Below are 15,854 nucleotides of genomic sequence, written 5' to 3' on the forward strand. Positions count from 1 at the left end.
AAAAAAAAAAAAAAGAAAAAGAAATGAAAGCAGTAACCTAGAAAAGATATCAGTATTTTTCTTACTCTTATGACACATTGTCTTCCTGTGGGAAAATACTTCTTCATTAGGGGCCATAGCTGCCTCACTGTTTTTCTAAACAGAACATGTCCTTTTGGATCAAAAGGAGCAGCTCTACTTTTATTTCAAGATGAGCTTTTGAGAGATACTCCCAAAACAGGAATAACTTTCTGAGAAGCCAGTCATAAAATAACTACATTCTACCCACAATCATGACAGACACAAACAGTGGACAGCTTACCTTGATGGTCCTATCCAAAGAAGCACTGGCAAACTGATTGTTATCTTTGGGGTTAATCACAATCTGCATAACATAATGGGTGTGTCCTTCAAACACTTGTGAGCAAGACCATTTTTTATCCCAGTCCCATAGCTTAATAAGCATGTCATCTAGGCCAAAAGAAAGTTTCAAGTTAGTTGCAATTTCTTTATTTCTTTCATTTCAGAACTAAGACACAGAGCTTTTGTGCCTTTTAAGGCAAAAGGTCTAACAACACAAATCATACATTCCAAGACTTACAGAAACAGAATGAGAACTGAATAGATTTTTCCAAATTCTTATTTATTTTAAGAATAAAGTTAATGCTCTACAGTTGAGTGAAGATAAATAAAATAGAGAAATTATAAACTAATAGCAACAAAAATCTTGTGACAAATTAAAGAAAAACTTAGTAAGATTTAAAGAGTGACAAAAGGTCAACACAGGTTTCATTAGACACTAAGTATAACTGAATAATGATGGCAATGACTAGAGAATAATCATTTTCTGACACAAGCTTTTCTGAAACAAGACTGGTTAAAACAAGTTTTGAGTTACTTCACAATTTTTAATTTAAAAATGCTTTAAATAACTATTACCAATTCAGTATTACTTGTTTTAATTGCCCTCCAAAAGGTCCACTGTTTTAAACATAGGGGCAAACTAGTCAGAATACAAAGATAAAACTATCATATGGCAATCTGCCAAAAATTCACTCATCAGTATGTAAATGAGCTTTCTGTTCAGCAGATGTTTAAGCATTTAGACCTTCAGGTCCTTCCTGACAAGAGTCTGAGCAACTGCTACACAAATCCTAGGTACCGTTGATATTTCATTAAACTACAAAAGCAAGCAGCATCGATGTAGCATTTCAATGGATTTAAACAGTCTAAAGACTATCTGGAATTAGAACACTACTTATAATAGCAATAAAAGAATAGCATGAGTATCAATAAAAGAATTGTATGAGTATGAATTACCCAAAGAGACACACATGACACAAAGGAGTCATCTCTTACCACTGCTAGTTAGGATGAAAGGCTGGGTTGGGTGAACAGCAATGCAGCGAATGTAGTCTGAGTGAGCTTCAAACATGTGAACCCTCTCCAGGGTATTGTAATTAAACACTCTCATCTGCATGTCATCCTAGAAAATGACATTTCAAAGCCATCATCATTGTTAGGAAGTAAAAGGCATGAAAAACTATATTACAGACTTGAGAAATGAAGTCCATGCTTCAAAATATTGGGGGGAGGGGTATGGAATTAGGAATTAAAAGTCGGTAACTCATTTGCATAATTACCAATCAATTCAGAAAATGGGATTACAGATTCATGTAATTACTTACTGCTCCTGTCACAACCCAATTCTTCCTTGCAACAAACTTTGCAGCTCGAACAGGTAGGTCACACACTTCAAATGTCTTCACCAGTGTCTTAAAATTTAATAAGAATATACATTTTGAATTATGAGAAAATAACTCAAAAATCTATTCTACTATGTTTAAAACATTCAATTATTTAGATCTCACTGAATTTAAAAATATTCTCAGACTAAAATATGAAAACTCAATATTCAAACAAAATATATGTATCAGTAGTGGTAGAAACACATGAAAGAGCAGAGATGAACGCAACTTTTGGCTTCCCACTTTGATGACTGTTCTTTAAATACTGAAAATCAAACTATCATTTTACAATCTCTCTTTTTGGACCAGACAGCAGTGACGAACTAGAGAACATAAGCACAATCTTACTGATTGATTAACTATGTGCATTTTTCCCTTTAAAAAAAACAAAAAGAACAGCGACTGGTTCACAATTGTTGAGCCTGCTCTTGCTTCTCAAGTCAGACTTCAAAGACTCTTCAGAAAAAGACTGAATTAGTGGGGACATCAGTTCCATGCTATATAACCAGATGAATAGGACCTGAACACTGGCAGCAAGCGTCAGAAAGAACATGCAATCTAATGGTAGAAAGATGCATAAAAGCTCATGCAGAACCTACAAACCCTGGGATCTGCTGAGAAGGCAGGTACAGAACAAGTAGCCAAGGTCTGGCACCATGTTAAGTGCCACAGTGTGACTATGACACATGAAATAATTTCCTTCCCTAAGAGCTAATCAGGAGCTCTGGTAGCATAGTGGCAAAGACACTTGCCTGCTAACCAGACAGCTGGCGGTTCAAACCCACCAGCCACTCCTCGGAAGGAAGGTTGGGCAATCCTACTTCCGTAGTGATACTGCCTCGGAAACCCAAGGAGGGGTCGCTATGAGTCGGGGCTGACTCGACGGCACATAACAACAACAACAACAAGAGCTAATCAATCTAAAAAGCAGAAAAAAGCTACATACATACAATATGTACCAACATCCAATATAAGTTAAGAAAATATTAACAAATACTTATATAGTACTTTAAGGTCTCATGTACAATTTCATCTAACTTAATGCAATCCTTTCAATAACCCTGTGATATAGGGAAAACAAACATTTTATCTTTTATCTTTATTTAAAATAAGTAATCTGAGGCTCAGTGTACTTAAAAGGTAATTTAATTAACAAGTTGGCTTCAAATCCTAAAATACTTTTTTTTTGCTATTGCACCCACCAAACAAAATATATTATCCCTAATTTGAAATTCAATTATTTTGAATTTACTTCCAATACCCTCCCCTTTTTTTTCACCTTGCTGAAGAATTTTGCTCTCAATATACACGAATACAAAGGTATTTGACTGTGTGCGTCGTAACAAATTATGGATAACATTGTGAATAACAGGAATTCCAGAACACTTAATTGTGCTCATGAACAACCTGTACATAGAACAAGAGGCAGTCTTTCAAACAGAGCAAGTGGATACTGAATGGTTTAAAAGCAGGAAAGGTGTGTTGTTAGTATCCTTTCATTATACTTATATAAAAGTATGTAAGTAGAGCTGCTAGTGATAGCGCCTTGGAAATCCAAGGAGGGGTCGCTATGGAGTCAGGTACAACTTGATGGCACATAACAACAACAACAACATTCAATCTGCATACTAAGCAAATAATCTGAGAAGCTGGACTATATGAAGAAGAATGCGGCATCAGGACTGGAGGAAGAATCATTAACAACCTGTGATATGCAGATGACACAAACCCTGCTTTGTGGAAAGTGAAGGTGACTTGAATCACTAATTGATGAAGATCAAAGACTACAGTCTGCAGTATGGATTACACTTCAACATAAAGAAAATGAAAATCCTCACAACTGGATCAATAAGCAGCATCATGATAAACCGAAAAGGCTGAAAATGCCAACAATTTCATTTTACTTGGATCCATAATCATTGCCCATGGAAGCAGAAGTTAAGAAATCAAATGACATACTGCATGGGGCAAATATGCTGCAAAGGATCTCTTTAAAGTCACTTTGTTAAGTTCTGCCTGACCCAAGCCATGGTCTTTTCAATAGCCTCATATGCATGTGAAAGCTGGACAATGAATAAGGAAGACAGCAGCAGAACTGATGCATTTGAATTGTGGTTGGTGAAGAATACTGAAAATACCATGGACTGCCAGAAGAATGAACAAATCTGTCTTGGAAGAAGTACAACCGGAATGGTCCTTGGAAGTGAGAATAGCTAGACTTTATCTCATGTACTTTCGTCATGTTGTTAGAACGGACCAGTTCCTGGAGAAGGTGATCATGCTTGGTAAAGCAGAGGAATGACAAAAAAGAGGAAAACCCTCAATGAGATGGACTGACACAGTGGCTGTGACGATGGGCTCAAGATTAGCACACATTGTGAGGATGGCACAGGACCAGGCAGTGTTTCATTCTGCTGTACACAGGATCACCGTGAGGTGGAGCCGACTCAACAGCATCTAACAACAATAAGTGAATGCCAAGTAACTCCTGCTGGGGACAATTCAAAAAACAACAAACTCAACTCACTGCCATCAAGTCATAGCAACCCCTCCTTGAGTTTCTGAGGTGGTATCACTATAGAAGTAGATTGACTAACCTTCCTTCTGAGGAGTGGCTGGTGGGTTTGAACCGCCAGCCTTCTGGTTAGCAGTCAAATGTCTTAGGCACTACGCCACCAGAGCTCCCCTGGGGACAACTGTTGTTGTTATGTGCCGTTGAATCGGACCCAACTAATAGCGACCCCTACTTGGGTTTCCGAGGTGGTATCACTACAGAAGTAGATTGCCCAACCTTCCTTCTGAGGAGTAAGTAGCTAGTGGGTTTGAACTGCCAGCCTTCTGGTTGGGGGGAGCGGGGAGAGGGAAGCAAAGATAGATCAATCATTCAACAAAGATGTATTGAATATCTACTACAAGCCTGACACTGTGCCAGGTACTGTGCTATGTTCTGGAGCAACGTTGTTATTATGTGCTGTCGAGTCGGACCTGATTCAAAGCGACCCCTCCTTGGGTTTCCGAGGCAGTATCACTATGGAAGTAGATTGCCCCATCTTCCTTCCAAGGAGTGGCTGGTGGGTTTGAACCACCAGCCTTCTGGTTAGCGGTCAAGTGCTTCAGGCACTACACTAGCAGAACTCCCTCTGGAGCAATAGTAGGGAATAAAACTAATATAATCTCTGCCCTCACAGATCCTTTAGTCTCCAAGGAAAGAGGGAAATTAAACAAATAACCAAATGAAATGAATTATGAGAAGGGAAACAAATGTAAAGATAGAGGGCAAAGAGAATACAAAGGGAAAAGGCAGATAAGCAAAGAGGATGACCCAGATGAAACAAAGATATAGTACGATGAAGCCTAGGGAAATCCAAAGGGAAATACACCTAGGCTTTAGAACATACCACACGGAAATGACAGAGCTGACAGATGGCTAAATGGAGTGGATGGAGACTCTGGGAAGAATGGGTATAAGACGGGAAGAGCATCAATATATCTGAAGGTATAAAATTAGAAAGGGTCTATACATTTGGATGGAGAAACAGACCAAAAACAAATACCTATCAGCATGCATTTTATCTGCATCAAGGCAAAAAGGAATTCACAAATTATAAATCTGAAATTGTAGAAGACAGTAATCTTGAAAAGTTTTCAATGGTAAATGGAATGCTTATTATTCATCAGTTCCACAAATAATATTCAGCACTCAGTGTCAGGTACTATTACAAACACTGGGGATCTAGTGGTGAATGAAAAAATAATATGTATGTATAAAATGTCATGGATGAGTCTTAATTTAGTGCAGTCCTTACTGTTCCATTTTAGTGAGTATATGAATGTAAGGGTGCTTTTAGGTTTATCATACTCCTGACCTTCATTCCTAATCCTATTTTCCCACCTTAACTTTCTCAAATGTGAATTTTAGCTGGATTTAAAGAATGTAATCCTGGATGCTGAGGATAATTACTATATAAGTAGATGACTAACTACATGGTGTACCAAACCAAACCCAAACCCACTGCCATCGAGTCGATTCTGATTTCAAGTGACCCTACAGGAAAGGGCAGAACTGCCCCAAATGGCTTCCAAAGTCATAAATCTTTATGAAAGAAGACTGCCACATCTTTCTGCCACAGAGCAGCTGGTGGGCCCAAACTGTCTAGCTTTTGGTTAGCAGCTGAGTGCTTTAACCACTGCACCACCAGAGCTCTTCTGTATAGTATAGTATTGACTGGATGTTCTGTAGTTTGAAATAAGAAGATTAAGGATAGTCAATAAAGGCTATGGAGAGTAAGAAATAAACTAATTTGAAGGCTATATTATTTACTCAGGTGAAAGAGAATGAGATAAGATTTAAAGCAGATAATTTTTAAGACAGATACTCCCAAGTATATGATCAAAAGCTGACCACAGGTATTTCTGATATAACCTAATCTGGATGGCTGAATGAAATTTATCCACATAACAGTATGTAGAGCATTTGGCAAAATAATATAAAATTAAAATATTTTTAAGATTGCTAGATTATTCCCTAAATGGAAAATTAATTATTAAATATTTTATCTAGAGCAAGTGCTCCTCTAGCCTGTTTCCTCAATTTCAGAAAGAGCTAATACGACCTACTTCAGAGTTGCTATGATATCTGAATACTGTATGCAAAGTGCTCATAAGTTTCTCCCAAAAGCTGTATGTTCATTCATGTTTTCTTTATTTAAAATATTTTACACCAATTTGAGAAAGCAGTTTGTGTAGTTACTGGGTCTGATATGCTATCTCTTGTCTTTTATTATAAACAATCTAACACAGGATTTTATTTCTAATAGTCCTTAAAAGTTCCCACCTGTGTTTCATGATTCCAAACGCACACACTGCCATTGTAAAGACTTGCCAACATCCATGGCTCTGTAGGATGCAAATCCACGCTCTTGACTCGATCAGATCGAGCAGTTAGCTTTCTCTTGATGTCAAGTCGCAAAGGCTAAGGAAAAACAAATAAAACATAACATTGCTAAGCCAGATTAATAAGTTGGAGATATTGACTAAAAACAGTGCATTAAGAGTTCTACAAAAACAATTCAGTTTTTACTCTGCTAAGTTGTGTACACAGTTTCTAATTTAAATCCCATATATTCTAAAAATTTTGAAGATTCTCAAAGAGCTTTTGCTTATGGGGGTTATATCTATTGATACTACCATACTAAAAATTAAAACATAAGTTTAAAATATTTATGTATTCATTCATTTTGAAGTAACAAAAATAAACCCATTATAGGTTAAGCTAAACATTTTTATTAAAAATAACTCTTTTCAAAAGAAATTTAATGAAAAATAGCTTTTTTTTTTTTTTTTTAATAGAAGACAGGTGATTTCTCTGTTTCTGCCTTCAATCTGTTGTAATGTATTATTTGGATTCACAAATACAATGAAAATGCAGCTTCATATGGAATTTGTTGGAAGAGACAGTACTTTAATCATCTTTTTTATATAACTGAATATTCTTCAATGTCACACCAAAAGTCAAAAAGCAGTAGTTTCTTAGATGTATTTATTGCATATCATGCAATATGAAACCATCAATGAACTTTTCATACTTTGCTGCATTAAAATCCACTGGCCTACCCTGTACTTTGATCTTTAACTTGTACATGATTCTGTAATATGATACATTGGTAATCTGAAAATGCTGGTTCAATGAGTTATACAGATCTTTCAAATATTGATACATTTCACTATACAGTATCAAAAAAAATCACATCCATTAACATCACTAGAGATCTCAACTTGTAAGTGTTTTAAATTTTAGAAATCTGTCAGGCTCACGGGCATAGAAGTTTCACTTGAAAGCACCAATTTTACCATAGGCAACAAATCTGTCAGTGGCCAGCTAAAATTCTTTCATTTTTGAGAAAATATTTCCCAAATATCTAAGTTTAAATAACTATACTTTATCTGTTAGTGGTTTTTTTCAAATAAAGCTTGCAACTTAAGTAACTGTACAAGTGCCTTCCCTTGAGACAACCATCATAGTTGGGTATGCAGCAGATGTACTTTATGGATACTTCCCGTTTAAGCACACAGAATATTAAACAACTATGTGCTCAAGAGTCGAAATGTAATAAATTTAATAATTTTTACTTCATTGAGGAAATTAAGTGAAACAGAATTTTTTTTTTAACTTTTTAACTAACTGTGTGAGAGTGAAAAATAAACTTTCAGTACAAATTGGTGTCCCAGCCTTAACTTGCAGCTAAGGTGCCAATAGTTTCATCATCCATTACTTGTATACTATCGTGCAATTATCAACACAGTGCAAAAGGCCAATGTTGTTGTTGTTAAGATACTGTGGACTTGGTTTTGACTCATAGCAACCCTGTGTACAACAGAACAAAACAATGCTCGGTCCTCATTGCACCAGCCTATTCTCACAACTGTTGTTATGCTTTGAGCCCATCGTTGCAGCCACTGTGTCAATCCATCTCATTGAGGGTCTTCCCCTTTCTCACTGACCCTTTACTTTACCAACCATTATTCCTTCTCTAAGAACTGGTCCCTTCTGATAGCATAACCAACGTATGACAGACAAAGTCTGGCCATTTTCAGTTCTATAGCATACTACTATTAAGAAAATAGTTTTAAATTTGTGCATCACCTGAAAGGATCTTGGTAGCCACACTCTAGGAAACCTCTGGTTTATAGAATAGCTAACAAAATAAATATAAAATAGTCACTACATCACAATTTTGTACCTGTCATTCATGTCATATCAGAAAAAGTCTAAGTGTTATGAAGTACTAGCATAGGCAGTTCCCAGGTTATAAATGTCCAACTTATATACAACCACAGTCACAAGCCAACCCTTATAAAGTCTATTTTATCAACCAGATTCCTCATCTGAACCAGAGAATACAGAATATTACTTTAGTAACTATTTTCTCAATTCTCCCAAGGGTGCTATTCTAGGAGAAAAGTTAATTCATTAAATACAATGATGCTTTAGGGCAGTAGAGCTTAATTCTCTCTTGAAAGCATGTTGAGGAAAGCTGACTTAAAACATATCTCCCTTTCAAGAGGACTTAAACCCAATCTCAATGTTTAGTTGGCAAGCTGATTTTCTATCTAATCTTTAGTTTTGTGAGCTTCCATGATGATCATAAAAAGGACAGAAATTTCAGGTTACTTTTCAGCATAAAATAGAGCTAGCAGAGAAAATTTCCTGAGACAAACCACACACCTCACAAGGCCTTTGTTTATCTCTTTTTGGGCCTCTATTATATGTGGGTTTACTTCAAAACTGGTTCTCACTTCTGTGCATGGTTTTCTCACATTCAACAACTGCCTTTAGCTCTTACTTTACTTCAGAAGATCAGAGTTCTCTGTCTCTTCTTCTCAATCACCTGAAAAGCATTTCCACTACTATACCTTCCTCTCCCTCTCAAAAGTTCTACCTTCAAACCACCCTCTTTCTCTGCAATTTCAAGGAAACAAGACCTTTTATTTCATCCATTTTTGAATTTTGCCCCATTAGTTACAATCCAGAAAACTCCTTTTTTCTGGTTCCCTTCAGTCAACAAAGTGTCTACTGATGGAACTACTGTGCAGTTTTCACATAAGCCAGCACATATCACACTCTTTCTCCAGTAAGTAAGGAAACTGGACACTTACAAGCTGTGTATGTTTTATCATAAAAATGTTTTAAATGACTTATTGAGTAAAAAGACACTCCAGGAAGGTGAGCCAGGGGTATGGTAAACCTTAGATAACTCTCACTGAACAAATTCCAGTTTAAAGAGCACAGGTGTGGGTTCTTGCTATCATATTTCTCCCAACATTTAGTGACTACTTTGAACAAGACATCGCACCGGGCACTCTACAGAATATAAACATGAGTACTATGCTAGATCTGTCCACAAGGAGGTACCAATTAGGCAAATGATACAAAAAATAGTGTGTAAGTACCACAAAAGTTAAGTGAAACAAAAGTGACAAGGGTGTTCTAAATGGGTATAGATCACTTCTGGCTATGAGAAATTAGGGATGTCTTCATGGAGGAGGCATGTGAATTGGGCCTTGAAAGATAGGCATAAAGTAAATGTTGAAAATTTTCTATAGGCAAAACAAACATATTTGTTGTTGCAGGAAATAAAAGGTGAGTAAATTGATTGTAAGGAGCTTACAATCTAGTAAGAATGATAAGGCAAGTATATAAATTAACTTCAACACAATGCAGAATGCAGTAAGAACCAAAACAGGTAAAAACAAAAAAAAAAGCCAAATAGTTAAAAGGAGAGCAAAAGGAAATTTAGTTGGTAATATTAGTAAGTCAGTCAGGCTGAAGGTAGTATTTGAGTAGGATTTTAGTAAAGTAAGGAGCTCTGATGACATAGTAGGTAAGGCATTTGGCTGTTAACCAGAAGGCTGGTGGATGGGGCAATCTACTTCCATAAAGATTTACAGCCTTGGACATGCTCAATGAAGGCAAACACGGGTATATGGGTAGATAGATGGGTGGACAGGCTGAAATATTAGGTATCTATATGAAGTGGAGAGTGCACCCAAGAACATGTACAGGGTTGGCAGAAAGTGGTCCAATAACTTTATGTGTATGATCTGAATTCCCAGGTGTATAATGGGGCTGACAAGGGGCAAGGTTGTAGTCACTGCTTGGCCACTGACAGCTACCCAGACGGACCGAGCAGTTGAACCTGTGGGCACGGGACCATAGTCCCAGAGGACATCAAGCTCAATTGGCATAACATACTACACAAATCATTGTTCCACCTTCTACTATGGCTAGTAGCGACTGAGATCTTAAAAGCTTGCAAGCTGCCATCTAGATGCAACAATGGGTCTCTCCTCGTCCAGGACCAAGAAGAATGAAGAAAACCAAAAATTCATGGAAACAATCAGTCCTAGCGATTGGTGCACCATCCAATCTGCAGCCTATACGACTATGAGACCAGAAGAAATAGACGGTGCTCGGCTACTATTGTCAACCACTTGGAAGAGGATCTTTGTAGAAGATCCTGGATAGACACGGGGCACAATGTGAAACAATAGTCAAAATCACTTGGAAAAAAAAAAGCGGGGAACAAGTTTACTGGCCCAATGGAGCCTGGTGGAACCACTGAGACTATGGCCCCTAGCTGTCCTTCAGGTCTGGAATTGAACACACACCTGTAGCTTCCAGCCAAGCAGTAGACAGGCATACTAGCTGAGCATTTACCTGAGGTAGACACACTCCTTGGAGAGAACAAGCAAGAGAGAAAGAAGGGCTGCTCAGGCACAGGGAGACAGCTCAGGGGTTAGAAGTACATAGAGGGATGGTCACAGGGAAGCGGTACCTATCAGGAAGAAGTGGGAGAGGAGATGTTGCACTGTGCTAAATTGTGGTCAATGTCATAAGACAAAGTGTATGTGATCTGCTGTATGGAAAGTATATTTGCTCTCTAAATTTTCACCCAAATCACAACAACAACAAAAAAAAGATTTACAGCCTTGGAAACCCAATGGGGGTCACTATGAGTCGGAATCGACTTGATGGCAGTGAGGTGTTTTTTTTTTTGGTTTAATAAAGTGTGTGTGTGTTGGGGGGGGGCGTCATCATTAACAGCCTAATTATCCATCTGTTTCTCTGCCCAGCATCTAAGCTCTATGAGGGGAAAAATCAGTTTTGTTTTGGGTGAAGGTGGAGGTGTCTTCTAGTCAGACGTGAGTGCTTACTATAAGCCAGGCACTGTTCTAACGGCTTAACATTGAATGTGATTCTCAAAACACTAACAGCATTGCATTTAGGGTGTCTTCCAGTGAGAGATATTTTCAGTTTTCCACTCTGTGGTGAAAAAGGGTAGGCACGAATAGTCCATTTTGACTGGGGCTTAGAGATACAAGTTACATTTGATAGCTCATACTTCCTTGCACTCAACAATCAGTTTTCAGGTCTTTTTTTGTAATTATTACTATCTTTCTATTTTTTATTTTTCTGCCACTACACCAATAAGACTCTTATCAATGTCTCTATGGTAATGACCAACTATTTGTGATAACTCCTAAATATTCCCCCACCTCTGCCCCAATTCCTATCTCTCACCAATCTAACCAGCCCTTCTCCTAAACCAGAGGGATCTGCCAAAACCACTTTAATTCCCCTTTGATCAAAAATTCCCAAAAGTGTTCTTGCTGTTAATCAAATAACAATCAGCCCCTTTTTCCTAATGTGCAAGACTCTGGAAAATCTATTTCCTAATTATCTTTCTGGACTTATCTCCCATCATATCCCTGAATGAACTTTATACTCTAATCAAATTAAACTACTCCGTACTCCTTTTCCTTGAATACGCCGTTCCTTTCCTCTATACTCTATTCATAGTATTATTTCTACAAAAAAAGAAACAGAAAAAAATAAAAAAAAAAAACACCAAAAAACTGTCAAAGTACCAGAAGTGCAAAGATACACATCTCTACAGGGTATGGAGGGAAACAGCCTGCTGGACCTAGGGAGAGTAGTGGGCAGATAGATGCATTAGAAAAGGCTTCTGGTCTTGCTTATACTGTATTCTCAACTCTAAATGTCTCCCTCCAAGCTGCATGCATTTAGGACTCAGCTTAGTAAGACCTCTCTGATGACCTGAGCCAGAAGTACCCTTCCCTCTCCTGTAAGATTTCAATCATTCATGGTACATTTGTGTATATCTCTTCTTGCTTACTAGAGTAGGTACTCCTTGAGGATAGGGTCATTACTTATACATGCATTTATCTCCACAGCATCTTATACATTCAATATGGGGGTATTAAGGACAAGTAGTATAACTCAGGTCTAGAAAGTCATGCTGCCTGGATTCAAATTTCAGTCCCACAACTCATTTTAATGTGCAATAGTAGGCAAATTTCCTTAACTTCTCTCAGGTTTGACCTATATAATATAAGGACAGTACTATTATCTACTGCTTATTGTTATGAGAATAAAATTAAATGTTAAGCCCTTAGAACATTGTCTGGCCTATGGTAAGCACTCAACAGGCATTATTGATAGCTCTATCTCACACCTGTTAAGAGAATTAGAGAGTGAAGGCCAGGTTTTAGCAAACTACATGGCACATAGTAAATGCTCTCTGGTAAATGAGAGAATGAATAAATATTGTGTGAAGTATACAAAAATTATAAATCTGCTAAAGAATAAATGAAATAACTCTTTACGGAAACACATTCTTAACTATAAAGGCTGCAAAAGAAATGAAATTAGGCAGATCCAAGGTCCTTTTTGCAAGCATGTTGTTATGTGCTATCGAGTCAGACCCGACTCATAGGGACCCCTCCTTGGGTTTCCGAGGCAGAATCACTACAGATGTAGATTGCGTGATCTTCCTTCCAAGGAGTGGCACGTGGGTTTGAATCTCCAGCTTTCTGGTTAGCAGTCAAATGCCTTAGGCTCTATGCCACCATAGCAGACCTTAAATCACAGCAGCTCGTAATTATATGATATTGCATAATTAAGAGATGTGGGGTCTCAGTCAGGGCTTCTTAACCTGGGGAACCAAGAAAGTCCACAGATGAAGCTGAGGATGGGAAGCGTGTCTGTGTGTAATTGTTATGTGCCCTCAAGTTGATTCCAGCTCATTGGGACCCTATATAAATAGAACAGAACTGCCCCACTGGGTTTCCTAGACTGTGTACCCAATGAAATTCTATGTAAAACTGAGTATGGTCTTTTATGCATCTTTCTGGGAGTATCAATAACTTTGATCAGTTTCTCTAAGGGATTAATGATCCATAAAAAATGACAAGAATCTCGTTTTAGTGCCAGTTCTGCCATAATTAGCTGTACAAACTTAAGTTTAAGAGTGTTGCTTGTTTAACTGCAAGATGAGGGACGTGGATTTTTTTAAGGGCAGAACGATGTAACTGTACCAACGCTTCGACACTTTCTGCCTCTTGAGTTCCCCAAACCACGGACCCCACTGAAGACAAGAGGTGCTGTGACAAGTGCCAGAAGAGTCAAAGATATCATACTCGCAGGCAACGCCTCAACAAGCCACCCTCGATTTCTGGGCCCCAGAGGCTTCTCCTTCCCAAGGCTCACTTCCAGACCTGGACCTGGAAAGGCCGGACGCGGCGGCCGCACCAAGAGCCCAGCCGTTGCTTACTGCCGGCCCCAGTCCAAGAGCCCCAAGAGTGAGCCACACTCGGCGAGGTCCTACTCCCACGAGTGGTGCCCAGACCTACCATGACTCCGTCTGTCCAGATCCGACAGCTCTCGTTTGCTACCAGCAACTCAGGCCAAGACAGACCCACCGACCCGCTGACTAGCCGACTGACTGACGTGGAACTTCCGGGAAGCGATTCTCGCGATAGGCAAAGACCACGGCCCAGGCGCCTGCGCAAACCTGGCGTTTGCCTGGAGTTTTTCCAAGCCCCTCCCCTGTTTCCTGGGCAACGAGGCGTTCCACTCTGTGGCGATTTGGCCTGGCATCACTTGGGAGGTGACCGCGGAGGGCAGTGTCACGGAGCTCCTTAACATGCACTAGAACTGGAAAACTAAGCGAGAAAAATAATGAGAAAAGCGAAATGCTTAATCCTTGCTGGACGCTAATGGCAGAAGAAGCTCCCCCTATGTTAGCGTTACAGAGGCTGAGAAACGCTGCCAGTCCTCCTCTGATGCCTCCATTGAGAAGAGGAAAGGGAGAGAAGACGAAGCAAACTCCAAGACCAGTGTACGCCTGGTGAGCTAGAGAACGAGACCTAGAGGGTTCTCTGCGAACCACGGGCCGTGCACTGGTACAGGCTGAGAAGATAAGAGACGAACTCCCGAGCTGAGCTTCAGGCCTCTGAGGGCAGAGTGAGGCGGAAGAGCCTTCAGGTCTGTTGTGCTCTAGAAGATGGGAACACTCAGTTGTGTAATGATCAACGTTTATTGGGCATCGACTGTAGTTTTCATTCATTCAACAAATATTTATCAGTCTTCAGCTGTCTGCCAGACATAATTCTGAAGTGATTACATCAAACCCTAATTATATCCATCTTGCTGATGAGGAAACAGATTCGAAGAATTGTCCTGGCCAAAGTCATATATAATTAAGAGTACAGTCAGGATTTGAACCCAGATAGGGATGTCCTTAAAGTCCTGTGCTCTTTCTACTACATCTAAGTATTTTTCATTAATATAGTTGAAACCTTTTGCCCCATGGGGTTGCAAAATAAAGTTTGAGAGCATTTGTCTACCACCTCTTACCACCTTGCCAATCCTTCCTCACCTTCTCCTCCTCTTCTTTTTTTAACACCACAGGCCAAGTAAAACTTTCTCTGACCTGAGAAAAGCCTTGAAACTTTTTCAGACCTCCAGAGTTTCAAGACTACTAGTTGAAAGATTGGCAATTTGGACCCACACACAGGTGCCTTGGAGGACAGGCCAGGCAATCTGCTTCTGAAAGATGCCTTGGAAACCCTGTGGAGCAGCTCTACTGTGCACACATGGGGTCACCATGAGTCAGAGTTGACCAGATGGCAACTAGTAACAGAGTTTTCAGAAAGTTAAGGGGGGGAAAAAATTACATGTGGGTGTGAGTGCATAGACAGTGATATCTAGAGGGAGACATACGGACTCTGTATCATGTAACCATGGTTTCTAGTAGGAGTTTTGTTATTCTTTCTGGATTTCAGTTTTCTTCGTTTAAAAAATAAATTAGGTTAGATAATTTCTTAAACAAAAAGAACCAAACTCACTGCCATGGAGTTGCTTCCAACACATAGTGACCCCCACTTGGTTTCTGAGGCAGTAAATATTTACGGAAGTAGTTTTCCTTCTGCAGAATGGCTGGTGGGTTTGAACCGCCAGCCTCTGGTTAACAGTCAAATGCCTCAGACATTACGCCTCCAGAGCACCTTAGTTACTTTCTTAAAGTCCTTTCATTTCTACTGTCTTGTAACATTCAATAGTAGAAAGAAGAGTGAGTCAAGAACAGGATTTTAATGCCAGCAGAGTGATCTTGTGATCTTGTTGTTGTTATGTGCGGTCGAGTTGGACCCGACTCATAACGACCCCTCCTTGGGTTTCCGAGGCAGTATCACTACAGAAGTGGATTGCCCAACCTTCCTTCTGAGGAGTGGCTGGTGGGTTTGAACTGCCAGCCTTCTGGTTAG

The 15,854-nt window shown here is 39.2% G+C and overlaps 1 protein-coding gene across 1 annotated transcript in view; it reads right to left on the bottom strand.

The window, feature by feature from the left end:
* The window catches only part of COPB2 (COPI coat complex subunit beta 2), a 52,121-nt gene extending 38,178 nt beyond the window's left edge, over positions 1 to 13,943 (bottom strand). Inside the window, exons 1-5 of the mRNA XM_042781868.1 lie at positions 13,806 to 13,943; positions 6,562 to 6,699; positions 1,668 to 1,754; positions 1,339 to 1,465; positions 302 to 450 (exon numbers count right to left, since the gene is read on the bottom strand). Of these exons, the coding sequence (XP_042637802.1) occupies positions 302 to 450; positions 1,339 to 1,465; positions 1,668 to 1,754; positions 6,562 to 6,699; positions 13,806 to 13,943 (639 nt within the window). The remainder of the gene's footprint in view (positions 1 to 301; positions 451 to 1,338; positions 1,466 to 1,667; positions 1,755 to 6,561; positions 6,700 to 13,805) is intronic.
* Between the last annotated feature and the right edge of the window lie 1,911 nt (positions 13,944 to 15,854).

The sequence above is a fragment of the Orycteropus afer genome, unplaced genomic scaffold (assembly GCF_000298275.1).
Source record: "Orycteropus afer afer isolate SDZICR_OR568_19922 unplaced genomic scaffold, OryAfe1.0 scaffold00188, whole genome shotgun sequence".
Lineage (NCBI taxonomy): Eukaryota > Metazoa > Chordata > Mammalia > Tubulidentata > Orycteropodidae > Orycteropus > Orycteropus afer.